Genomic DNA, 27,656 nt, shown 5'->3' on the forward strand with positions numbered 1-27,656 from the left:
TTGAAGCCCTCCAAGGAAGGAGCCTCCACACCCTCCCTGGGCAGCCTGGGCCAGGCTCCCTCACCTCAGCACCAAAGGAGTGGAGCAGAACCTCCCTGGCCCTGCTGCCCACACTCTTCTCGATGGCCCAGGCTGCCATTGGCTCCTTGCCCACGAGGGCACGGTGCTCCTCATGCCTTCAGACTGATACTGGCATTTGCAGCCCCAGGTGGGGTGTCACAAGGGCAAGGGCAGAGTGAAGCCTCACGTCTGACATCATACAAGCTGCTGCAGGCTCATGCAGACAGGCTCCTCTGTGTGAGCTGGGGAAGCAGCTTCAGCTCCATGGAGATGACAGAAACACCCAGACAGGCAGCTGCTGCCCACGGAGCTGCCTTCACACCCCCCTGATGGGACCCAGCAGGGCTGCGGGCCCCAACGCCGTTATTCCCCCTGGAAAGTCCCCTCAAGGCCTGGGGAAGAGACCCACCACGGCTTGGCTGTGTCTGGGAGTCTTTGGGCAGCACCCAGAGGGTGCTGAGGTCACGGGCTGCTCCCCTGCACCCAGCACTCCCACGGCACAGACCCACAGGCAGCGGGAGCACCCGGGGCACGTCTGCAGCACCAGCTCCCAGAGCACCCAGAGCCTGAACCTCTCACCCACTGCCAGTGGATTCCACTGCCAGGGCACCACTGATCCGAACCAACACCTTCCCAAATGCTTTTGCTCTCTGTTGGAAAGGAAAAGCACAGCCAGGACACCAAACGCCACCACGAATGGCTCTTTACACACACAGCCCAGACATTCTTTTCCAAAAGGAATTTAATGGGAATCCCATCTTTATGGCAAAGGTTACATGGTAAGATTACACATCATTGTGTTACATTAATGGAAGTCCTTGTTCAAGCTGAAATACCTAAGTTGAATTAAAAGCAAACATCTGAATGAATCTGGTGTTAAGATACAAAAGGAATATTTCCCTCTCTCGCATCTTACACCTCATCCCCATTTCCAACTCTCTGGGTGTGGCAGGAAGGGAAAACAAGGTGAACTTTCAGGTGTTCAAAGGAAAAGCCAGCTGAGCTGTGGCATCCCAACTGCAGGGCAGCAGCAGCTCTGCTCCCCCGCACTGCCCACACACCTTCTGGAAGCCATCACATCGTCCAGAACGCAGCTGCAGTGACAAGGGAGAGTTTGCAAAACTCCACAAGAGAAAAGCTGCGACCAAAAACACCCAGAGAAAAAGCCAAACTGCAGAGAGTTCAATGGGGAGAACAGCCTAATGATGAGCAAATCCTGAGACATTCCCTCTGCAAGCAGCTCCATTCCCCAGCCTGGCTCTGCACTGCTCTCTGCACAGCACAGGCTGTGACACCCTGTTGTCCCCAGAGCTCCCACCCCCAGCCTGCCCTGGGGACCTGTACTGGGACATGTCCCTGCTCCATCTGCTGCTCCTGCTCAGGGCACACACCCAACACTGGCAAAGTGCTGCAGGAGGAGTGTCCCTGGTATGGAAAAGATGGTTACCCAAGGACCAGAGCCTCCCAGATGCTGACAGTCCCACGTGCTCACTCCCACTCCACCAGAGCATGGAAGGGTGCAGGATCTGAAGAGGCTGAATCCTGAGGAGTAGCACCAAAGGTCTGAGTCCTGCCAGAGGGGCACATGGGATGCAAACCCTCACATTGCTGGCAGAGAGCTGGAGAAGAAGGCACATCATGGGGTGGGATCCATCTCTCCTCACCTCAGACATGTGCAAGGTGGTCAGCTACCCCTGAGCTGGTGCAACAGAATGGAACTCACCCACCTGCTGTGGGGAGCTGCTTTGAGAGGTGGGTGTTTCTCAGAAACAGATCAAAACTAGCTTTTGACCATAAATGACACCTAGGAGACCAGCTCAGATGGTGCCACATGGCCCTGAAGCACCTAAAACAAGGTGCAGTGAATCCCACTGTTGATTAGCATAGTCAGGAATGCAGCCAGACAGAAAGCCAGGATTAGACCTCAATGGCAGCAGGACTCCCACTGGCAGCAGGACTCCCACTGAGTCTCACTGTTACCTTGATTTCTATTACAAACACTCAGCAGAGCTGCTAGTTAATTGCTCAGGTAGCTTCCCAACAGGCTTTTGATGCTCTGCTAAGACAAAGCAACCTGTGTTAAACAGCAGGACAGTGACATTACATCAGCTGCTCAGCAAAATGAAATATCCCCAACTGTATGAGGTGACATCTGCTAAAAGATGGAAAATGGAAAATTAAGTGATTTCTATACTATGGTCTTGCAGCAGCAGCAGGCTGAGTAACTCTCTCACTTGTGGTTACACACTGAAAGTGGATTTTAAATACCTTTTATTACTGGGGACAAATGTAATGTCTCATGATCACAGAATCCCAGCATGGTGGGGTTGGAAGGGACCTTTAGAGCTGATCCAGCCCAACCTCCTGCAGAAGCAGCTCCCACCTAGATCAGGTCACACAGGAACGTGTCCAGGTGGGTCTTGAAGCCCCCCAAGGAAGGAGCCTCCACACCCTCCCTGGGCAGCCTGGGCCAGGGCTCCCTCACCTCAGCACCAAACAAGTTTCTCCTTGTGTTTAAGGAGAACTTTTTGTGTTCCAGCTCTTGTCCATTATCCCTTGTCCTCTCACTGGTCAATCTCTTCACATCCACCTTTTAGGTAAATGTTGATAACGTGTCCTCTAGTTTCCTCTTCAGACTAAACAGCCCCAGGTCCCGCAGCCTTTCCTCACAAGGAAGATGCTCCAGTGCCCTGAGCATCTTGCTGGCCCTGCACTGGCCTCTCTGCAGCACTTCCCTGTCCCTCTGCAGCTGGGGAGCCCACAACTGGACACAGGACTCCAGATGAGGCCTCAGCAGATGTGGCAGAGCAGAGGGGGAGCAGAAGCTCCCTGGCCCTGCTGCCCACACTCTGCTGGATGCTCCAGGCTGCCATTGGCTTCTTGCCCACGAGGCCACGTTGCTGCTCATGGGCAGTTTATTATCAGCCAGCACTGCCAGGTCTGTCTCTGCAGAGCTGCTCTCCAGCAGGTCACCCCCAGCCTGGCCTGGCCCAGGGGGTTGTTCCTCCCCAGCTGCAGGACTCTGCCCTTGCCCTTGTTGAACCTCAGCAGGTTCCTCTGTGCCCAACTCTCAGCCTGCCCAGCTCTCACTGACTGGCAGCACAGCCTCTGGTGCATCAGCCAGTGCTCCCAGTTTGGTGCCAGCAGGGAACTTGCTGAGGGTCCCTCTGTCCCCTCACCCAGGTGGTTGATGAAGATGTTGAACCAGACTGGCCCCAGAACCCATCCCTGTGGAACTCCACTGGCCACAGGCCTCCAACTCCACTCTGTGCCATTGATCCCCACCCTCTGGGCTCTGTCATTCAGCAGCTCTCCATCCACCTCACCTCCACTCCTCCTTTCAGTCCTCTCTCCAGTATGGACATAACAGGCCAAGTTGTATTTATGGTATTACCGTGTTCATGTGACCACTCTCTGGCTTCAGCCACACCTCTAAATGTGCTGGTGACCCAGATTTCAAGGTCAATCCCCTTCACAGCTGGTAGGAAAGACACACAAATAGGAAGATTTCACAAGACAGACTTTTCCACTGACCGATGAGCATCACATACAGAAATGGGAACAAAGTTCTTTGTCCAACAAGATGCATAAAAGGCCAGTGCTCCCTTCCCAGGCACACTGCCATTGCTTTTTATTCTTTGTAGACTTGATTCTAAGCTTTACAAGGAAAATGTCACCCCTTCATACATGTGAGAGCCTCCTGCTCCACCTGAGCAAGGGCAGGAAGCAGCTTTGCGTTCCTTTTTGCTGACAGGGCTGTGAGTAGAGACCAAGAATGGAGCCAGAAATGGAGCACAGGAGGCCCAGCTTCTGGCTCCTTGACAGTGTAACAGGCACAGGTATGAAGGGTGATGGAAGACTTCTTTGTGCCAAAGCCAGGAGGGATGGCAGGAGTGCAGGAGGCTCTGGCACTGGAGGAATTCAAGTCTGCCTCGGCGTGGAAGCTGCAGTCTGGCAGTGGAGACACGTCAAACAGCTCTCAGTGTGTAGGCCACAGGCCCCAGCGAGGCTGTACTGGAGGACTTAGGTGTCTCTGTGGCAGTTATTTGGCCTTCTGGCTGCTTGATGCACCATCCATTACTTTAGTATCCCCTGTTTAATTCTTTCAGCATAAACCAGAACAAGACAAGCCCGTTACTCCAACAGAGTCCTGTGTTCTGTTGAAGCAACACCACCCTTGGGAGATCAGAGGCTCAAACTGCTCATGCCTCCACGATGACATTCCTGAGCAGCATGGCATCTGCTTCCCAAGCAGCAGCACCAGCTGAGCCATGGCTCTGCAGGAAGCCACCCTGCATGGCCCAAGCGCTGGCGGCTCAGTGCTAATCACAGAACGTAAACATTGATCCCCACGGCGCTGGCAGCGAACACCAACGGCTCAGCCCCACAGAACGCTGCCACAGCTTTGCTCCTGCTCTGTCCCACCCAGGAGGGCAGGACTGGCTGCCTGAGGTGCTGTGGTGAAGCCCTGAAGCCCTGTAGGTGCCCAGCCCACGCGCGCTGTGTCCTCACTGCATGCCAAAACTCCCTCTGATCCCAGCACTAACCTGGACACCGGGCCCGGTGCTGGCAGGCAGGGAATACTGCCCCAAAAAGCTTTCCCACCCCACACCACCAGCAGTGCTTGGGAGTGCACCCAACACCCTGCCCAGAAAGGCCTTGGCCTGGGGCAGGAGCACTGGGGGTGACTGGGAGGCACTGGGGCTGTGCCCAACACCTCACAGACCCAGCTGGGCTTTGCACAAGCACCCAGCTGCCAGCCTGAGGGGCTGCCTGCTCTCAGGCCTCTGCCCTGTCACTGAGAACTGACTGACCACCTCTGTGGTCAATAACAACAGCCCTCAAGCTGGATCAGCTGGGATCCCACACACACCACAGCACCCTGGCACAGTAGAAAGCACAAAGCAGAGCTGTAAACCCCCTGGGGAGTGAGCCTGACTTCCTAAATGCAGCTTTCCAAACACAAAAAGCCTTTTTAAAGCACAGCTTTCAAAAGTCACGTTGCTTTAAAGATAAACTAAGGTGTTTGTTTCAGCTGAGCATGTCCCCCAGCATTCCCCAAGCAGGCCTCCTCCTTCCACCTTATGCTCCACAAACACAGAGGCCTTTCCTCCACACCACAAGAGTGGTTCCTTCTAGAAACTGTGAACAACTCTTGTGTGTTCTACTATCCCAGATAAGCTCTCACCAGAAGTTTCTGGCAGGAGACAACAGATAAAAACCAGGAACCCCAAACGAAGCCTTTTCTTTACCTTCTAAAGTAAAGCCAACATGTTACCTAAGAAGGACCAGAAGCCACTGGATCTTTAAACCCACCTGAAAAACTGCTCTCAGAAGAGGCAACCTGTGACTATGCTGGTTATACTGCACCTTAAGCATAAGCAAAACAAGTAACTGTGTGCATGACCTGGAAAGCTGAAATGAATGCACTCACAGCAAACCTGCATACAAACAAATCCCTGCATAGGAAACAGAAGCTGATTTATAGAAAAGTCTGTTTTTCAGTGCATACTCCTGGGCTGATGCTAAGTCCACCTGGAATCAGGTGACACCAGGTTCTTTCACATCTCATAGGGCCAATGCCCCTGTTTCCCTGCCTTCTACAAACCCTTCTCAAACAAAGAAAACATAAGAAAAACATAAAACAAAACAAATCAAGTTTCCTCACGGCAAGGTGAGGTTAACACCACTACCAGCCTGCAGGCACATGACGGGAGAGCCTGGTCAGAGGGCTTCTCTGCTTTGTGCTGCTCCAGAGGGATCTCCCTGTGCAGTGTGGGGGGCTCCTGCCCATCCCTCACAGCCCCTGGTTGGTGAAGAAGGCTTTTGTCTCCCTGCAGACTGGGTTGACGCAGAGCGGGCAGCACAGGGTTAACTGCCGTGAGCAGACTTCATCCGACTGGAGATGGGAACAGACCAGGTCTGCCAGAGCCTGCAACACAGATCATTACACATCAAACCCACCTGTGTGACGAAGGAAACCACAGAATCATGGAATCACAGAATGGTGGGGGTTGAAGGGACCTTTAGAGCTCATCCAGCCCAACCCCCTGCAGAAGCAGGTCCCACCTAGATCAGGTCACACAGGAACGTGTCCAGGTGGGTCTTGAAGCCCTCCAAGGAGGAAGCCTCCACACCCTCCCTGGGCAGCCTGGGCCAGGGCTCCCTCACTCAAACACTGACACAGTTTGTCCTGATGTTCAAATGGAACTGTTTGTGTTCCAGCTTCATCACAGAATCTGAAGGGCTGGAAGGGACCTCAAAGCTCATCCAGTGCAACCCCCTGCCAGAGCAGCACCACCTAGAGCAGGGCACACAGGGACTCATCCAGCTGGGGTTGAATGTCTCCAGAGAAGGAGCCTCCACAGCCCATCTGGGCAGCCGCTGCCAGTGCTCCCTCACCTCAACAGGGAACAAGTTTGTCCTTGTGTTGCTTTGGAACCTCTTCCGTTCCAGCTTGTCCCTGTTGCCCCTTGTCCTGTCACTGGCCATCACTGAGCACAGCCTGGCTCCAGCCTCCTCACACCCACCCTTGATGGATCTGTAACATGAATGAGCTCACCCCTCAGGCTCCTCCAAGCTGCAGAGCCCCAGCTCCCTCAGCCTTTCATCACAAGTCAGATGCTCCACTGCCTTCAGCATCTTGGTGGCCCTGCACTGAGCTCTCTCCAGCAGCTCCCTGTCCTTCTGCAACTGAGGGGCCCAGAACTGAACACACTAATCCAGAATCCTGTATCCCTCAGGCTGCTGCCCCGGAGGGAGAACCACATCCTCCTTGAGAACTGCATGGGCATGGTGTCCTCACAGAAGCACTTCATTAAAAGCCTTCTACAAATGAAGACCAAACTGTTCCCCTTTTTTTGTCACACAGAACTTGTACATTTTCTTGTTGTTTAAAAAAACCAAACCCAAAAGAGAGTCAAACCTCACCACCTCTGGAGAAAGAAAACACCTTGTGGGATATAGATTAGGTGCAGGGGTTGCCACTGTCACATTTAAATTCAACATTCATTACAACCCACAACCTAGTAGAAAACACACAAGTGCAGCTACTGCAAGGAAGAAGGTACCTTGGAGAACAGTGGATTCCCGTTCAGAGACTCTGCTCTTCTGATATTTTCAACTCCACACTGAAACAAGAGGAAGAAGTTACATCTGTCAGGTCCTTCAGTAGCCACTCTTCAAAACCTTCCTTTCTACAACTCAGAAGTCACCCCAAAATGACAGAATTGAATGAAACACCCTGTTTTCCAGCACAGCAAAAACAACTACAATGTGAAATTTCACTTGGCTGCCAACAAATGCTGACTCTTTCTAGCAAGTGCAGCAGTGGGGCTGAACAGTTCAGTCTAGAAAGACAAAGCCCTGCCTGGTTTGTGTTGCTGAGCATTCAGCTCAGCCAGTTCAGGTTAATTGTCAGCTCACAGAAAGATTAAATTCGCCCTGCATCACGTGCCAACATGCAGCTCCAGAGCAAATTCCAAAGCAGGGGAGGTGATTTTGGGGCTCTGCTATCCAAACAGCTATAAAAGCCATAAGACATTCACCTCATTGGCTAAGACTTGGGCATACTCAATGTCCAGCTCGTAAAGCGTTTCAATGTGGTCACTGGTAAATGCTATTGGGACCAACAACATGTTCTTCTTCCCTCTTTGGCAGAGTCCTTTGATGGTCTCATCTGTCTGTGGGCCGAGCCAAGGCATTGGTCCAACCTGCAGGCAAAGGAGCAGGGAAATCAAAAACCACTCCCTCGTTAAATCAGTCTTACAAAGAACACCCCTGCCTTCCTGGACAACACAATACAGACCAGATCACGTCCTAGATGGAGCCAGTTCCTTCTGCTGCTTCTGGTAGCACCTCTCACTGTCTCCATTGATTTGTTTCATGAAGACACAGCATCCAGTCATTTAAATCCCAGAACCTGAGCTGGCCCAAGTGAGACTCATTGAAATACATGAAAACTTAAATAAAGGGCCACTGTCTCCAGGTCACTAAAACCCTGACCAGTACTGCACAGTTCACCTGTGTTTTGAAGCAGCTCCCACTCTGCAGCAAACTCCCTGTTACCCTTTTACTACCCATGAAGTGCTCAGTGCTGACGCAATGTGCTACGTGGCCTGAAGGAAAAAGCAGCAGTGGCACAACAGGAGTAAAGCCCCTGAGGACTACATGACTCTGGTCAGACTTACTGCTACTGCAAACAGCAAGGAATGTAGGCACAGAGCAATGCAAGAGGTCTTTGTCAAGAATAATGAGGCCTGTTTGGACTAGGCTCATAGAATCCCAGCATGGTGTGGGTTGGAAGGGATCTTTAGAGCTCATCCAGCCCAACCCCCTGCAGAAGCAGCTCCCACCTAGATCAGGTCACACAGGAACGTGTCCAGGTGGGTCTTGAAGCCCCCCAAGGAAGGAGCCTCCACACCCTCCCTGGGCAGCCTGAGCCAGGGCTCCCTCACTCAAAACACTCAAACAGTTTGTCCTTATGTTCAAATGGAACTGTTTGTGTTCCAGCTTCTTTCTGTTACCACATCACAGTGATGGCTTTGGACAAATTGCTCAGAGATGCCCAAAAAGCAGCACCTCAAAAACGCAGTGAGTGCTTGCTTCTTCCTCTGACAAAGAGAGGTGCCAAATAAGATGTCGTGTGATCGTAGGTTTCCTCATGGACACATCCAACATCTACTTTACAAAGGTGCAACATACAAAAAAGGCAAGAAACTGTGGATAAAGGTTGTCTGGAAAGACTGAATTTGGGCAAAATGGGAAAAGGCTTTGAGGTTACAGCCTTCTAAGCTGGAGGAGCACAAACCCCATAGCCTGAAGAGGCTCACAGCAGCAGGAGGCACATACCTTGGACTGCCACACAAGCCTGTAGGGGTTGGAGTAGTTCAGCTTCTCCATGACTCTCTGGACAGTAGCTCCCACTTCTTGAGGATACGGATCACCACGGTTCACGACCTTCAACACAGAAACACCAGATCTTTCTTCCTCCAGTGAACAGGCTTGGGCACAAAGCACTGGAGCACTGGGGCAGGCGAGCACGCTGTGCAGGCTGTGGCTGCACCGGGACAGGCCACACCGAGCGCCTGGCTCATCCCAGACAGGCAAGGGAAAGTGGAGAAAAGCAAAACCTATGATGAAGCTGCTTTATCAGAACATCTACCCCTCCTCCTTCTCGTGGTAAGAGATAGATTCTTGTATCACCAGATGTAGATAAGGTTACGTTTGATAACAGCACCGCATTTTTGAGAAGTGATCTGAGCTTCACTGCAGCTGCTGGTTGCTGGCAGAGAACTGAGTCATTTAACCACAGCCTTGGAAACATTTTGCCTTAATTCCTTCAGAGAAAGCATTAGCACTGCTTTCTAGAGGCGAGGAAATGCCTAATGTTCCCTTGCATTACCATCCAGGTTTGAGCTGTGCATGAGAGCAGCCTGAGCTGCCCCTGTGCTCCCTCTGCCGCGGCAGCCGCAGCCACCACAGCTCACGTGCTCGCCCCAACTCCACGGCAGCCTCCCACCTCCAGCTCACTCAAGCACCTCTCTCTCTTGTATCTGCCTGGCACGTCCCAGGCTGTGTCCCTGCCCCCAGGCAGGCGTGCAGCCCATCCCTTTCCCTCCAGCCCCAGCCAGCGTGACCCAACGCCACTCACAGACATGGGCAGCGAGTGAGCCGAGAAGAGGATGACGACATCTTTCCTTTTGTCAGGTGGAAACAGGTTCAGCTCCTTCTGTATGTGATCGGTGAAGCACTGCCCAGAAAAAACAAAACCAAAAGCAAAGGCCTGAGTGAGAAACACTGAGAGGCACTGTGTGCTCTCCGATGGAGCGAGACAGGCAGCGGCAGCACGCCACACTGCCTGCGCAGCTCCCAACTCCCTTCGCTGCACGTGGGGCAAGAGGTGGCACGTATTACATGCAGTGCCACACAGAGCTCAGGCCCACCAAAGGCCCCCATGAACTGTTGATCATCCCAGTGGTTTTAAGATGCTGGTACAAACTGAAAGAATGGAACCAATTCGACCCAACTCTCCTCCACGGCTGCTGAAGGCGATTCCAGGGCTGTGGAGGGGAAGGGGGCTGTAAGGGGGCTCCTGAGAGGATGGTTGTGCTCTGCACAATCACCATTTCTCCATTTCTGCTGTAGTATTTCTCCTTTCTGCTCCAGCAGCTGCAGGAATTTGGGCTACTGACCTCTAGAGGTGGCCTCCAGCCAGCACTGTTAGGAGAACATGACTATGCTTTCAAACGAGGTCACTTTCACACATTACCATGCCAGAACACTCGGCATGAAATAACTAACCATCCTCCTGCAACTTCATACATAGCACTCAAAGCACATTTTCTGTTGCTTACCATTACACTGTGTTTTTACTGGTAGCAAATATTCCTAAGAAGGAAACTCAATAACCATCTCTATTTGCTGAGTGCTCTGCTGTTTTAAAGTCAGCTGGCAATGCAAAGGTAACAAGTTTCTCCTGCATCGACCAATCCATGCAAACCCCAGGGAATGCCAATTTCCTAACACAGCAGAGCTGTTCAGCTCACACCTCTCCTGACTGCTGCCCTCGAAGGCTCTCACACAAACCCACACCTGAATCAGAAGGGGATGTGTGGGCCATCGGTCGATTATGCTCCACTTCATCTTCGGCTTCTTCCCCTTCTCACTGTAGTAGCGATAGATGGCATTTAAACTGCTTCCTGAAACACAGAGAATCAAGAACCTCAGTTCAGCCAAAACACTTTTACAGCAAAGTATTGTTAACATCTTAAAATGCAGCTCTGAATCAGAACCAAGAGCCTCAAATGAGAAAGATTACACCAAAGGTCTGCGACGTACAGGCTGTGAACAACTTGCCAAACCACTCTTTCACTGAGGAACAATCACTGTTCTAACCTCCACAAAGAAAGCCTACTCAGTCGTGTTCCTGAGCCTCCAGTCTGTGTTCTCACAATAACAGTAACATGAAGCCATCCTTACTTTAAAAGCCTAAAACTTAGAATCAAGTCAAGCTGGCTGGGAGGCCAAGAGGAAGGGCACTGGGAAGACCTGGGGCTGTTGAGCCTGGAGAAAAGAGGCTCAGGGGAGACTTTCTCACTCTCTACATTTACCTGACAGGAACCTGTAGCCAGGTGGGGTCTGTCTGTTCTCCCTGGTAACAAGCAACAGAACAAGAGGAAATGGCCTCAAGTGTCATCATGGGAGATTCAGGCTGGATGTGAGCAGGAATTTCTTTGCTGCCAGGGCTGTCAGGCATTGGCAGGGGCTGCCCAGGGAGCTGCTGGAGTCACCGTCCTTGGAGGGGTTTCAGAGCTGGGTGGGTGTTGCACTGAGGGCAATGGGCTGGTGGGTGCTGGGCTGGGACAGAGGCTGCACTCCTTGAGTTTAAAGGTCCTTGCCAGCTGAAACCTTTCTGTGATTCCACGAGGAGAGGGCAGGTCTCTGCCCCAGCCCTGCTGCTGCAGGGGGCTCACCTGTGGTGGAGCAGCTGTACTGTGGGTACTGTGTGAAGGCGATGGCCCTCTCGATGCCGTCCTTCTCCATCTCCTCAATCGCCTCCTCTGTCAGGGGATGGACGTAGCGGAAGCCAATGTAGTACTTGTGAGGTGCTGCCAGGCAAAGCACAGGGAAAGGAAGTGCACAGAAGAAGTGACAGCTCTCAGTCACGTGTCATTAATAAATGCAACCTACAGAACCAGACTGGAACTGTTAAATGAACTTGTTAATTGTCTAAACCACTGCCACAGAAACACATCTTTCCTTGTCTTGTTTCTGGTAACTCTTTGCTGTTACTAGAATTCATACTATGACACACCAGAAGGCTGTGCTGCTGTTCAACGAGAGCAGGACAGGCTGGAGGGTTGGGCACAGAGACATCTAATGATATCCAACCAGGGCAAGTGCAGAGTGTTGCATCTGGGACAGAACAACCCCATGTGCCAGCACAGGCTGGGGAATGAACTGTTAGAGAGTCATGTAGGGGAAAGGGAGCTGGGGGTGCTGGTGGGCAGCAGGATGAGCCTGAGCCAGCAACATGCCCTCATGGGCAAGAAGGCCAATGGCAGCCTGGGGTGTACCAGAAGGGCTGTGGGCAGGAGGTCAGAGAGGTTCTGCTCCCCCTCTGCTCTGCCCTTCTGAGACCACATCTGGAATATTGTGTCCAGTTCTGGGCCCCTCAGTTGCAGAAGGACAGGGACCTGCTGGAAAGAGTTCAGCACATGACCACCAAGATGATGGAGTGGAGCATCTGCCTTGTGATGAAAGGCTGAGGGACTCTGCAGCTTGGAGAAGAGACTGAGGGGTGAGCTCATTCATGCTACAAATCCATCAAGGGTGGGTGTGAGGAGGCTGGAGCCAGGCTGTGCTCAGTGATAGCCAATGATAGAACAAGAGGCAACAGGCACAAGCTGGAACAGAAGAGGTTCCAAAGCAACACAAGGACAAACTTGTTCCCTGTTGAGGTGAGGGAGCCCTGGCAGGGGCTGCCCAGATGGGCTGTGGAGGCTCCTTCTCTGGAGACATTCAACCCCATCTCGATGAGTTCCTGTGTGCCCTGCTCTAGGTGGTGCTGCTCTGGCAGGGGGGTTGCACTGGATGAGCTTTCCAGGCCCCTTCCAGCCCTTGGGATTCTGTGATTCTGTGATTTCATCTGTTGTTGGTTTCTGGAGGAAGCATCACTCTTCTGGTTGTACTTAGTTTAGCAGAGGCATGGTTTCTGGGCTGTACAGAGCTCTGACATTCTACTAGGGGAGTTCTGATTTAAAGGCTGTACTGGTAAAAAGGTGTGAGTACAGTACGGTAAAAATGGGCACAGAGACAGTTAGAGGCGTGCTATGGGCTTCCTGAGAGCACAGCTCAGCTTGCTGGCTGGAATCAGAAGTCAGATGCTTTAAATATAACAGTGTAAAGTAAAACACCAAGACATTTGGCATTTTAAAGACATAGGTTTAAGGACTTTTAAAGACAAGGCTTTCCTCATTCTGCCACACAAAAGGAAACTCACTGCTAAAGCAGTTTGCACTGGCCAGCAACTTTTATTTACTTGAACTTTCTAACATAACTGGGCCAAAATATCATGTGCCAGCACTGAGATTTCTGCCCTACAGGGATCAGCTTCAACAAGAAAAATGCACTGCACCTACAGACGTTACCTGCCCATAAGGCATTCCAAGAAAACAAGGTATTTCTATCCCTCCTGTGCTCCAGGAGCCAACAGAGAAGTTGTTGGAAGCGGATGCCTTCCGTGCAGGAAGGATTTGTGTGCCTTTGCTGGATCAGACCCTCACTCCCAGCACTGCAGGGACATTCAGGCAGAATGCTCAGGTACCAACTGTTTGCTCCACATGCCCCCCGTTCCTTACCTCCCTAGACCTAGTTCCCGTGCGTGTTCCTCACCTACTCCTACTTTTTCCTTCACCATACAATGCAGATGTAATTCCATTTCACTTCTTGCCCCGAGTTCACCACATCAAAAACAAAGCCAAAACCAGGAGAAAGTGGAACTGATGCACAGTTACAACTGCTCTGGCCACCATCCTGCTGAGAGAAGGTGCCTCCCCACTGCCCCTCCCCCTCAGTGGGTCTGCTCCATCTGCGCATAAACTCCCAAGGGCTGAGACCACTGTTTGGGGCAGGAGATCAGTGATACTGAATTAAGGGACATGTGTTCTTTCACCCTGGTTTCTGGGTAAAAATGCCTTTAAACACTTTGTTTGGGAACCAATATTATTCTGTCCAAGGACAATGTTTTAGGTTTTTCCATCTCTAACCTCTCAGGTGTTGGCCTCGAGGTTTAGGGAGTTTGGTTTGGTTATGGGGAGGGAAGGAGGGAAGGGAGGTTTGCTTCCTCTAAGTAGAGCACAGAGGTTCCAGGGAGAACAAAAGCAAAGTTTCTTTTCCAGCGTTTCCGGGTCACTAGCTCTGAAATAACACTTCACAGGTTTCTGAAGAAAGCAAATGTCCTGTGCCTGGTCTCCACTCCATACATTTCAGCAGGATTCAGAAAACAGGTTTAGTCAGCCCCACTTCACTGCAGGAGGCAAGAGAGCTCCCAGCTGGGAGCAGCAGCCAATAATGACACAAGTTCTGGATACCCAGGAGCCAGCAACCTCATTAACATTTTTAAATGGCATTAAAAACAAAAGTCTGACGAACCAGAGCAAAGAGGAGTTTAACCTGGGAAAGGATGTGCTGGCACAAAGCAGGGACAACCTGGGAACTCCCTGCAATACATTTTGCCCTGGCCCACAGGTAGCCCAGGGGAGATGCTCACCTCTGCACACACACTCAGGTTGTCACAGTGAGGGTCAGAACTACTGGAAACAGTGACACCTCCTTCCACAAAGAGCTGACAATCCAAAGAAGCAACATGCTCCCCTCACCCTGTGTGCTTTCACTCTGCTGGCAAGGGTATCTCGGCTAAAACACAGCTTGTAGGAAAACTCAGAGCCATCATTACTAAAAACAATAAAAAAGCCAGATGTGCCTTCTCAAGACGTAATTGCCACTCCAAGACATTAGCCTGTTTGATGGCAGCACTAAAAAAGGCTCAAGGACAGAGATGGGCTTTCCTGTCCCCTTGCTTGTGTGATTTATTCTCGCAGACTCCTGCAGCTACCGACCCCACTCGCCCACACACAAGAGCTCCTGTTCTTTTGCAGGCAGCTGCCTGTGACAATAAAGCTTTGCTGAAGAACTGTGCTGTTCCCAGATGACACTGGGAACAGTGAGGCTGTTTATTTGCTACTTTACACTAGCCCCACTGCTACTACTGTAATGTACAGTGCAAGTCAGTAAATCTGAGGATTAATTTAGGCAGGAGGGAATTTCACCAGTGGTTATTGACACAGTCTGACATGAGCTCTTCAACTGCAAACACACAGCAACTATCCGCTCGATATCCCAAAAGTCCAGATCAACCTAAAATGAGAATGTAAAGTACTTGTCCTTTGCCATGTGCTCCAAGTGTTATCACCACAGCCTGTGAGTTACTCATTAACGGGGCTCAGCACTCCTAAAGCTAGCACATCATGTGCCAGAACATGTGGCTTTATCTGGAAGCACATCCAACGGTTTCAAGCTATTCTGGAGCCACACAGTACTTGGTGTGGCAGGGAGGTTACTTGAAAAGCTCCAAGAAATGGTCAGCACATTCCATTTTGGAAACTGCAGCTCCTGTTAGGTAACAAAGGAGGACTCTCAAGGACTTATCAGGTGTAAGAAGGGCACAGAGCTGGGTGTGACTTCAGAGAAAGGGGTGACCAAACAAAAGGAGGCGGGAGTGGTGCACTGAGAAAAGCAGATAAACTTGTTAAGCTTTATCTTCAGAACCTGTGACAAGCCTGACCCTTCTGGGACTACTGCTGCTAAAACCACTGCTGCCTTGGATGCCACAGAAGGGTGCAACCGTGGCTTCAGGCTTTGACTACATCTGCAGGGCCCACAGCTGGAACTGAGCTGGAGAGCAGTGTCCATGTTAGAAAGGATCAAACACCACCGGAATGAAAGTATCAGAGACACCTTACATGCTGAATGAACACCATACATTTGGTTCTAGCCTTCCAGGAGTGTTACTTTTCACCTGTCACAGCCTTTTACCAGTCTTGTACATCTAGCCCTTTTGTACCCACAATTGAAGCAAGTGCCACAAAACAATGCAAAATAGCTAGGAATGAAGTCACGTGTATTGTCAAACATGGAGGGAGACTCCCTCCATGTCAGCATCACATCAACAAAGGGCAGAGAAGGGAGGAGGAGACTTGCAGCACCACGAGCTGCTGAGCTGAAGAGAATGGAGAGCCCTCCACTTCGGCTTCTCTTACTCCAGAGGTTTTTCTATTAAGAATGTTGAGTGTTTCTACTGGAGTGGCAGGATGAGAAGTATTATCTGCAGCTAATACATCACTAAGGAATTGAGTGGATGGCTTAGTGATCATCTTCATTCATTCCTTCTACACAGAAAGGTATTCAGCTGCTTCAAGTGTAAAAAGCATAGTGCAGAGAAATACCTTATCAGAGCAAAGGTCAACCCCAGATAGGTCACATAGAGCAGCCATCAGGTTACTGTTGGCCCTGGCTTTTGTCCAAGCAGTGGTGATTCACTGTCTTTTTCTGTCTATGGCCACCAGAGCCAAGGCACAGAAGATGGCCATCACCATCGAGGTCCTATGTGAATGGGGAAGGTTAATTTACAGTGCTGCCACTCACACTTGTTAACACCTTCACATAGAAAGAAACTGTAGCATTAAAGGTTCAGTGAGCACACGACCTGTCACCTTCAGCAGAAGCAGTAGCACCAAGCTGAACTCCAATTCAGCTCACTACAACCTGAAAGCAGTTTAGCTAAACTGGTGCCAATTCCACCACGAATGCACTTAACCCAGGTGAAAAACCACGTGTCTATCAATTTGGTGGGAGGTTTGGGGACAGAGACTCAACATGGCTGAACCACAGCAAATTAATGCAACTTAAAGGACAGCAGTTGTCCGTGCTGGCAAGTGAAGCCCACTGCAATTTGCAGTGTAAAGCACGCTGGCTGCAGCCCTCAGGACCAAGGACATCCACAGGAGCCTCTGCACCTGCTTCCCATCATGCTCATGCTACCAGGTCGCTTGGCACAGGGTCACCCATAGAAGTCCCAGCTCCTTGCTCTGAGGGAGTAAGGGTCAGAGAGATCCTGTGATGCAGAGAGAAGGGAGAGAGGCTGTATTCACTTTCCATGTTTTCTTATTATCAAGAGAGAACTGCCAAAGACAGCACCTGCTTCCACCCAAGTCAGATGGCTGGTCCTTATCTGCTGCTCTGCCCCAGGGTGGGACTCACCTTTATCAGTGCACCAGGCCGTGCAGCATGCAGCTGGAAACCTCAACTGCTCTCACAGCCAGCCTCTTCAGTCCCCACACCAGCTACAATTGGTGCATGCTCCCTTCTTCCACTATTAACAGACTCAGACCAAGTTACAGGCTCTGGATCTATCTAAGCAGTAAGAGCAGAGGGACAGAGGAATGAAAGACAGCTGCAGCTCTGGAGAACAGTCAGCCTCTCAACACTTCCATCCAGTTACCTATTCTTTAGGCTCAGGCTGGCATAACAAAGGTAAATACAAAAGGCTTTCCAATGTGAGGTTCTGGCCTCAGAGCTCTTCTGCATCAGACAGTCCCTGCACAGAGTACTGGCTGAAGAGGGAAGGGCAGGAGCAGGGAACGCTGCACTGTCCCCTGAGCCCAACTGCTGGCTGCTGCAAGCGTGTGGCAGACACCCAGAGCTGGGCATGTGTCTGACAGCAGGAGATCCACCCCCTGTGAAACTCAGTAACACCAGTGTGCAGGACACCAAGCAACCAGGAGGTCAACAGGCCCTTTCCCACTGTGTGCATACACACAGCCCAAGGGGACTGTCATTCTCCCACTCGACCTCTTCATATCAGAGAATGATACTGCCACTGCCACAGTTACCCATCTCCACCCCACCTGTGCTGCTGAGAAAGCCACTCTGAACACCTCTATCCCATGCCTGCCTTATTTGTTTGCATTACATATATTCCCTTTTCTTAGTACCTAAAGCTCAGCCACTTGTCTTCAGCAGAGACTTCTTCAGGCTCAGGCAGGGCTTAGAGGGCCAGATACAACACCTTGTACACAACAACAGAGACTTCTGTCATCTAGCTTTAGCTATCTGAACATAAGACACTGTCTGTCACAGCCATGTGGATTTCTTCTGATAATTGCAGGGGAGAGATAAGCTTATCTCTAGAGAGCCTGTCCTTTGATACTGACCCTAGGAAGAACTGAATCACTTTCTTTCCAAGTCCTACTTTCTCAACGAAAAGGGGAACAGAGCCCATCAGCTTAGGCCAGATGCCCAACTTCCTGACAGCTGAAGTAATGCAAAACATGCTAAAAGCATCTGAGGGTGGATATCTAAGAGCAGCTTTACCTTGGGCATGGACAGAGGCAGCAGCTAGGCCACAGAACGCACTGGGCCCAGACTGAGGGGGTCAGTCTAAGCTGGGTGTCAGTGTTTGGTGCTACACTGGATTACTGCAGTCACTGACAGTACTCTCCAAAATCAAAACCATTCTGCAGTGCAGACCATGGCACAAAATGTACTGTGTGTGTGGGAATCCTGTGCTTCTGCATACCACAGGATTCCTGAGTGGTGGGGTGGGAAGGGCCCTGCAGAACTCACCCAGCCTAAGCTCCTGCTAGAGCAGGTTCCCCTTGCCCAGGGGGCACAGGAACGTGTCCAGGTGGGTTTGGAAACCTCCCGAGAAGGAGCCCCCACACCCTGCTTAGGCAGCCTGGGACAGGGCTCCCTCACCTCAGCACCAAAGGAGTTTCTACTCGTGTTTAAGGAGAACTTTTTGTGTTCCAGCTTTTGTCCATTACCCCTTGTCCTGTCACTGGACACGCTACAGAAAGAAGTGCTGCTCCATTCTCCTGACATGCACTTTTTAAATATTCATAAGTGCCAATGAGATTCCCCCTCAGCCTTCTCCAGGCTGACCAGCCCCCAGTGACGCAGCCTTTCCCCCTTGTAAGATGCTCCCTTCAGCAATACCTTTGCCATGATTCCCAAGCAGGAGCGACAACACCGTTCACGCTGACAAACGCTGAGAAGCAGAATCTGCTTTACAAACACACACTCTCAACACAAGAAGCAAAAGGCAGTCTTCAGAAGCCCACAGGTACCTGTCCGTGGAGACATGCTGTCCAGCAGTTTCACCATGCCTTCCCCCTGCACCGCTGTCCACTTCTTGATGGGCGACCCGCCGCCGATCCGGCTGTACTGCTCCTGGATCTTGGGCGTGCGGCGCCTGGCGATGAATGGCGCCAGTTTGCTGCAGCATTCAAACAGGACACGTGTCAGCACCGCAGCGCCACACACCAGCCCTTTCCCCAAACCCCTCTGCTGCAGTAGGGCTTCCATGGCAGTCTCCCCACACTACAGCAAACCGGAGCAGTGTGGTGTGTTTGAGGTTGTGTTCCACCACCTTCCCCAAACTCACTCGGTGACGTGAAACCACAACGTGCCATTAGAAGAGAATAATCTTGGCACACCTATTTCCAGGGAATTATACCATCTCTTCTTGCTCTGACTGCAAGTTTAATCTGGTCCTAAGATAAAACCACCTTAAAAATGCCAATACACACCACCAGTCAAATGTCTGAGCCTACAGCTATGGCAGCAACAGCCCACACCGGAGCTGCCAGTTCTCACTTTTGAGCTGGAAGCGTCATCAGATCTCTGTCCAGAAAGAGGCGAAGCAGGAAATCGTGCACATCATCCAGTCGCTCTGGACCTCCCATGTTCAACATTAAGATTCCTGTTTTAGGTTTCCTATGGAAGCAAGAGAGATTTCAAATCCTGCAGCTTATCCTCCCGCATTTGCCTTTTGCAAAAGCAGCATCCCATACCATCACTCTTATGTAAAAACATAACTACAGGCATGGGCACCCAGGGAACAAGTATTTACACGCACTTCACCTTTGGTAAAAAACAATAATCCTTTTGCAACACAGGGTTTAACTGGCAATATGCTGAGGAGGTTACAAAACAGCGCTCAAGGAACCATTTCAGCTGAATGCCAGCTGTAGATTCCAACCAAACCGAACAGCAGCTTCCACAGAAAACAGACGAGATACCCATACAGGATTTTGTGTTCACTGCCTTGGAGACACATCTCACCTCCTGAAGCTGTGAAAGCAGCAAGGAGCTATTCCACACACAAAGCAGGGGCAGAGTTGGGTTTGTTAGTTGTTGGGTTTCTTTACCCAAGGGATTTTCTACCCAGGTGCAGGCCTGGCACAGTGTCTGAAGGACAACACTCCTCCCAGCGCAGCAGAGCAAGTCAGCTTCTGCAGACACGGCTGCTGATCCCAGCTTTCACTCAAGAGGTGTGTTTTTTCCACTGAATTGCTTCTCCTATCCTAGGGAGCTCAGTGACCAGGACCTCTCTCCCCCTGAGCAGACAGAACCAAAGCTGCACAGGGAGCTTTGCTAAAGCCCAAGTCTTCCAAAGGGGAGCTGAGAGCAGCCTAGCTGTGACCTGATGAGTGTCTATCAGAAAGTTGCTGAATACAATCCAGGAAGCAGGAACCAGAATTTCAGATAACAGTAACATCCTTCTGTTTGCTCTCCTGTGGCTTCTGCACCGCCCCAGGCCTTATGTGGGCCACTGTCTCACTGCAGAGAACGAGGCCAGCCGCCCTTGCCCACAGAACTGTGAAAACACGAGGCTTGGCGAATGCAGAAGGACAGATAAAAGCAATCACACTCGCACAACAAAACCTCAGATCAAGCCCCACAACTGCCACGTTTTCCTGCACTGCTGTGCCAGTGAAGCAGCACATGGTATCACAGGGAGACAGAGGGCAACTGGAACGGGTCACACCCACCCAGACCTGGCTGCAAACTTACCGTGCTTCTGGCTGGATTTGAGGCTTTGTGCTCTCTGTCACCGCAGCTGCAGTTGCCTGACCTCTCCATCGTACCGGGACCCTCAGCTGGCTGCTGCTTTTCACAACTGGAAGAAAGATAACAGCACGTTGATAACCCTGCGCTGGGCTGAGGGACCTCTTCACCAGACAGGCACTAATCCCTCAGCAGCTACACACACACACTTGGCAGTACAGAGCTGCTTGGCATTTTCTCCCTTAAGCTCCAGGTCACGAAATCAAAGAAAGTCATGAAATTGCAAGCTTCTGCCTCTCTTTGAACACTCTGTATACTAACAGCTTCTCAGATACCAGGCAGTAACCTAAAACCAAACAAGAAGCTTCACTTACCTTCAGTCTCCAATCCTAAATCCAAAATAACTGGTGACAACACAGGAAAACCTACACAGGACTGACACACAATGGAAGTAAGTCAGCCAAGCTGCCTAACTCCTCAGGGTACAGAGGTACCTGGGCTAACTCCAGACAAGCAAAGCATTTCCACACCACCTCTACAGCGTAGGTGAGGCAGTCATTAATTTGGGACCCTCAGCAAACTTCAGTAACACAGGTCAGCACTTGCAGGCCATAAGTACACAGCTTCTTAGTTTGATCCTGCATCGGGTACACTGAGCAGCAACTTCAGAACCCATTTACCCAGGGATGCAGGCAGCCTCCTTTCTCACTACCCAGCTAGGTGACTTCTATTATCCCTGGACTTCAGCATCAGTCAAAAGCCAGGATACCACAGAAGCAAAAAACCTTCCCACCTGCTGGTTTACAGCCTTTTTCAAAAGCACACTCTGTTTACCTTTGGAGCTCACAGTCATTACGTTATATTTTTCAGTACTATAATAGTGTGAATTGCCCAAGGTGAAAAAAAACCCACATTAAATTCTGCATCTCTGCCTCTCCAACAATTGTTTGGTGCGACATTTCCCTTGCCAGACTGCAGGAGCTCAGCAGCAATTGAGCCCCAATAGCACAGATCTCCTCAGCAGTCGAGCCACCCGCTGAGAAGAGCATCTTACGCTTCACAGTTCCCTAATAACATCCAAAACAGATGCTGAATGCCCTCAAAACCTCCTGAAATCAATGACAGTGAAGCGCATCTTGCAAATCCAGCTTCTTAGTTAGGACTGAGAGTGTGTGCCTGTGGATGCCTGTGTCTGCAACTAAAGAATGTCAATTCAAGCACTGCTGATGCCCAAAAGACTCTTCTCAAGTATTTATATTCTTACAGTTCTTAGGTTTTTACTTTTCAAGGCATTGGCATGATATGTTAGCTACATACAACAAAAAAAAAGAGATGCTTCAATGGCTGTATTGATCCTCCAGCACCGTAAATACATACTGGAAAGTATCTGTTTTACTTAAGGTGAGGTTTGGGCACCTTTCTGCCTACACCAGAACACCAGGAGGTGAGTAATGATGATCCCAGCTTGCTGAAACATTGCTAAGGGGGTTCCTTCCTAAGTTTTAGAAACGGCCCTGGAGCCAAGGCCTGACAGAACTGGCCGCTGCCGTGTGCCCGCACGCGGCTGCTCCCAGGGCAAGTGTCACTGGTGCCCCTTCGCAGCTCCAGGAGGCCAGTCGGCAGTGTGACACGTTTACAAAGGCTAGGGAAAGAGGCTCCTGCTTGCAGGAGCAGAGAGAGCTGTCCGCGTGTGGCAGGAGCTGCGGGGCACACAACCCGCGCCTGTGGCAACGGGGCAGCCGTGGAGCTGCGGCTGGTTCCCGACGCCTCCTGCTGCACCTGGCCTGATTCTGACAACGCTACCTGCGAGCTGTAACACAGGGATGGTTCTTACACCGGCACCTCCTAGAACCGAGCCAGCCTCGCTTAAAAGTAAACCCCTGCGCGGGGAACGAATAAGAAAAACCCAAACCACAAGAGAAAACCGACCCAAAGCGAACCGACCCTGCTGCCAGCGAGTGACAGGCGAAAGCAGCGTCACAGCCCTCAGCCGCCGCCGCGGGAAAGCCGCCGGCGCTCCCCACACGCTCCCGAAACGCAGCCGGGCTCGGGCAGCGTCCCCGTCGGCGGTTCCCCCCTCACGGGATGCCACCCCCCAGCCCATCCCCAGCCCGGCGCCGCCGCCCGGGGACCGGAGGCCTCGGCTCTACCGACAGCGTTACGCAAAGGCGGCTGGCGGGCGTTGTGTAACGCGGTGCCGGCCGTCCCGCCGCCCTCCCTCCCGCGCCTCGCCCGGCAGCCCTCAGCACAGCCGCTCCGAGCCCCGCTCCCGCTATCCCCGCTCCCCCGCGCCCCGCTGCCGGCCGCAGCCGGCGCCCCCGGACTCACGGTGACGCGCCGCCCGTCCGGCGGCGGCCATCTTGGCGGCGGCCGCCTGCATTCCCTCAGACAGCCCCGCCGCCGCCCCTCAGCCTCAGCCGCCCCGTCGCCTCCGCCACCGCCCCCCTCCCCGGGACCGCCCCCGCTGCAGCGGGGGCGGTCCCGGGGAGGGGGGCGGTGGCGGAGGCGACGGGGCAGAGGCGGGTGTCCCTCAAGCCGCTGTTCGCGCCATCCCTGTCAGCCGCCGTGTGACCGTTACCACAGGAGCGCGGGCTCCGGCGCCTCATCATCAAACCGAACGGACGACCCCACACACACACGCTTCTCCCTAATATCTGTCGTTCTGAAGCTAAACTAGTAACGGCAACCATGCCTTGTGTACGCGGGGGTTGTTTGGGAAGAGTGGTTGGGCTCGAAAAGGGCTTTTACACCTGTAGTGGTTCTAGGATGCTGGGACTCTTAATAACAGACAGGAGTATCTCTCAGGGGTGGCACTGGGCTCTAAGGAAGCCACAGATCCTTTTAAAAGAAAGAAACAACCCCTAGTTGTAAACCAAAAAGGCTCATCCACAGCCTTGATCAACCTTTGCGGATAACCCAGGGTCTGAACAACAATAATCCCAGAATCCCAGCATGGTGGGGTTGGAAGGGACCTTGAGAGACCATCCAGTCCAACCCCCTGCAGAAGAAGGTCAACCTAGAGTCCTTGCAGTTGGAAAATACCTTTAAGCTCGAGTCCAGCCACTCACCTCACACAGCCAAACCCAGCACTACCCCGTGTCCCTCAGCACGTCATCTGTGTGCCTTTTAAGCAACTCCAGGGATGGGGACTCCACCAGCTTCCCGGGCAGCCGGTTCCAATGGTGAACAACTCGGTTATAATAATAAAAGGATTCCATGTCCCTCCTTCCATGTTTCATGCAGGGCCTGGCATGATCCCAGCTTGCCTCTTCCAGGGGACACTGACTCATGGCCTCCTCCGTCATCCTGGAAAGCTCAAGAGGAGTGTGGGCAGCAGGGCCAGGGAGGTTCTGCTCCCCCTCTGCTCTGCCACATCTGCTGAGGCCTCATCTGGAGTCCTGTGTCCAGTTGTGGGCTCCCCAGCTGCAGAGGGACAGGGAACTGCTGCAGAGAGGCCAGTGCAGGGCCAGCAAGATGCTCAGGGCACTGGAGCATCTTCCTTGTGAGGAAAGGCTGCGGGACCTGGGGCTGTTTAGTCTGGAGGAGACTGAGGGGGGATCTCAGTAATAGTTACAAATATCTCCCTGGTGGGTGTCAGGAGGTTGGGGCAGCACTTTTTTTCTGTTGTATCCAGTGACAGGACAAGGGGTGATGGGATGAAGCTGGAACACAAACAGTTCCATTGAAACATCAGGACAAACTGTTTGAGTGTTTGAGTGAGGGAGCCCTGGCCCAGGCTGCCCAGGGAGGGTGTGGAGGCTCCTTCCTTGGAGGGCTTCAAGACCCACCTGGACACGTTCCTGTGTGACCTGATCTAGGTGGGAGCTGCTTCTGCAGGGGGGTTGGACTGGATCAGCTCTAAAGGTCCCTTCCAGCCCCCAGCATTCTGTGATACTATCATTTTGCCTCTAGGCATTCTCTGCTCCTCCAAAGCCTGTGCCCCTGCCCTGGCACCAGGTTAGTCTTCTCTCTCTGGACAGTCCTGGAGCTTTTCTGTGGAAAGAGACAGACATGGCCCTTGTCCACAGGACTGGAGATGGGACACACGCTTTGAACACAGCAATCCCAGACTCTGCATCAACCCCCAGACACTGCACACTGGACACAGCAACTGCCTGGAGTTTATCTGCTTTGTGACTGGGGGTGGCTACAGCAAAACCTCAGGTGAAAGACACAGGTAGGGGAAAAAAACCCTAAATCATTATTTACTGCAGTGAGCGTATTTTTGCCTGCAAACTGAAATCTTCTCTAAGATGGAAACAAGAGGCTGCTCCAAGCTCAAACCCCACTGCTGCCAGGGCACTGCAGGAAAGCTTTGCAGCAGGGCTGCCCCTCGCACACAGGGACAGGTACTGTGTCGTGTTTGGGGGGTGCATCGTTTACAGCATTTCCTGGCCATGCTGGGAGCAGCAGTGTTTCTTGGCTGGAGACAGATATCCACAGACTTGGATTTACAACCAACAGCAGCAGCTCTGCATAGCATTACAGCTTAAGTTGTGATCTCCATCCCAGACACAGCCTGGCACGGCGTGGTTTGCTGATGCAGTGAATGAAAGGCAGCTGTGGTAGGGCAGGAGGAGAAACCCCATGTTTATGGAGGATGCTGGTCTCTCTGGGGTAGTTAGTGCCCCCTTACAAAGGGTTGCAACACAAATATAAAACAATGCGTGTGAGGAGATGGAATATAAACACAGCTGTACAACAGCGATGTCAAAGCTGCCAGTTACAAGGCTGAAAGAACCTTGGAGCCAGTGCTGTCAGCTGGCTGCCAGTCTACCAAGTACCCATCTGATGCTGTGGAGATAGCCTGAGGGAAAATGAGCGAGGATAAAGAGAATTCCAAGTTCTGATTGCTCATTTTCTTCTCTTTTGCAGGTTTGTTTACCCTTTCTAATAAAAATAAACCCATGTTTTCATGTATCCCAAGCAGCTGCAGCATCTTTCTGACAGCTGTTGTTAAGGGCCACAATTGCCACGGGATGTAAGCTGTGCTGCAAGCCGTGATGGAGCCCAGAGCTGCCCCTTGCCCCTGGAGTCCCAGCAGCCGGGAGGCCAGCAAGCTCCTTCACCTGCCACAGCATTTCCCACACATACAAAGGACTTGTGTTTGTAAAGAGGACTTAAAGCATCAGCCTCAGATGGGAAGGACCGGGGAACACTGCTAGCCAAAAGATATATACCAGCAAATGTTGATTAAATCAGTCCTGACAAGAACTAACAATCAAACAGTTTTAGTGCCAGAGAGCTTGGAAAGGAGCTTCCTGGACAGCTGGCAGGAACACCCAGGATCACCATCAAGTCATTGGAGACATAATCAAACTCAGCAAATTTTGTTAAGAGCACAACAAAAGAAGAAACAAGACACCACACAAACCACAACTGATGCAACACTGAACTAAAAACCAAGGTACATTTACCATGTTTCTAAAAGTAACCTTTTTTCTCAATGATCAAAAACCTGAGCTGAGCCTCGATGACAAGTCAGGGACTACAGTAATCCTGTTTAACGTAGCCAAGGTCTGTTTTGAAGCAGCATTTCAGTGCTACCACATTCCTGTCAAGCCAGGCTTCAGTGGCTGCCTAAGGAATCACTCCTGTTACTCCACCAGTACATTTGCACGGGCTTTTGCTTACCTCAGGAACCTTCCCCACACGGGTGGTTCTCCCGGCACCACCTCTGCTCCACCAGCAGATTATGGAACTGCACAGCAGTCTCTGTTCAGTTCCACTCGACACCGTCTTCATCCCAGTCACCTTTTAAGCTCCTTATCTGATCTGCCTCTTCCACAAGCACCTCTTAACTCCTCAGACCTTCCTCTAGCAGCTCCCCTGATAGAAGCGCTTAACCTTTACAAAGCAGCCCAGCCCTGCCCATTTTAAGGACTGAAACTGACTGCCAACAAGCCACATTTTTCTAGTAGCTTTTCCAATCCTCCTCCTTTCCCATCACTTCAGGCACTTAAAGAAGAAAACAGTATTAAAAAGCCTTTATATGTTCATAAATTCCTAAATATTCTGAGTTGCTGAGCTCCTCTCTCCCCTCAAAACCCACCACCACCAAAACACCAGCAACAGAAAGAGTCTCACAACAAACCCACAAGGGGTCTGACTGCCAGCTTCTGGAAGGGGCAACAGGGACAAGCTGGAACAGAAGAGGTTCCAAAGAAACACAAGGACAAACTTGTTCCCTGTTGAGGTGAGGGAGCACTGGCAGGGGCTGCCCAGATGGGCTGTGGAGGCTCCTTCTCTGGAGACATCCAACCCCAGCTGGATGAGTCCCTGTGTGCCCTGCTCTAGGTGGTGCTGCTCTGGCAGGGGGGTTGCAATGGATGTGCTTTCCAGGTCCCTTCCAGCCCTTAGGATTCTGTGACTCTGTGACTGGGGTGACTTTTCCTGTAGCTCACTGTTAGTAAGTTGTCAACCACCTAAGTTTAGAAATAAAGACATTGCTAGCATTTCCTTGCAGTCGACCTTGTCAAGCACAGAGGAGAAAAGTTAACCCATACACAATAATCCTCCAGACCCCAGGAAAGTTATGGTTAACTGTCCTGCAGGTATTTAGAAGGATCTTTCAAGTTCTACATTCAAAGAACAAGTCACCAGAAAGAGAGTAGGGCAAGTGTGACAGTGCTGAGGCATGTTACTGGACAAGTTTTTCTGTTGTAGCTACAGAAGGACTGGGAAAACAGGTGAAATCACCCTAGCAAGGCTCACTTCTCAGAGCATCTTTCCTTCACCCTCATGCAGCCTCTATTCACCTCCCCAGCAACCGCCAAGACATTAAATCCAGATGTTTTAAGTGCTCTGGAACAGCCACACTTCTTCCAGCCCCATCAGTTGAGGAGGCAGATATTCACCCAGCTTGCATACCTGGCCCTGCTCCCCCCACAGCCTTGGCCACTAACGATGCTGCACCATGTTTATTCTCTCTGGGGTGTTTCAGCTGGGTGGCTGAGGTGGTCTAGCCACAGTACAGAAATGTGTGCCTTCAAGTTAATGATCAGGGATTCAGTTTAAAAAGAAAAAAAGCCAGGCCCATTGTTTTTAACGTTCACTGCACTTGAGAATTCTTTTTCCCCTGTGCTTCTGTCCCCAGAGATGTTGCCTGTGCCAGGACACACTCTGTGAAGTAAGCTGCAAAAGGCTGCGTGAAAGGAAAGGAACAGACAGTACAGGTCGAGAAC

The 27,656-nt window shown here is 51.5% G+C and overlaps 1 protein-coding gene across 1 annotated transcript; it reads right to left on the reverse strand.

Moving 5' to 3' along the window:
- Positions 1 to 784: 784 nt before the first annotated feature.
- Positions 785 to 22,893, reverse strand: FECH (ferrochelatase). Its single transcript, XM_062017369.1, has 11 exons — positions 22,801 to 22,893; positions 20,479 to 20,584; positions 19,279 to 19,398; positions 18,750 to 18,898; positions 11,535 to 11,669; positions 10,654 to 10,760; positions 9,713 to 9,811; positions 8,911 to 9,018; positions 7,608 to 7,772; positions 7,131 to 7,190; positions 785 to 5,992 (listed from the first exon to the last, which is right to left on the reverse strand). The coding sequence occupies exons 1-11, from the start codon at positions 22,850 to 22,852 to the stop codon at positions 5,858 to 5,860; spliced, it is 1,236 nt and encodes a 411-aa protein (XP_061873353.1). The 5' UTR covers positions 22,853 to 22,893; the 3' UTR covers positions 785 to 5,857.
- Between the last annotated feature and the right edge of the window lie 4,763 nt (positions 22,894 to 27,656).

The sequence above is a fragment of the Colius striatus genome, chromosome Z (assembly GCF_028858725.1).
Source record: "Colius striatus isolate bColStr4 chromosome Z, bColStr4.1.hap1, whole genome shotgun sequence".
Lineage (NCBI taxonomy): Eukaryota > Metazoa > Chordata > Aves > Coliiformes > Coliidae > Colius > Colius striatus.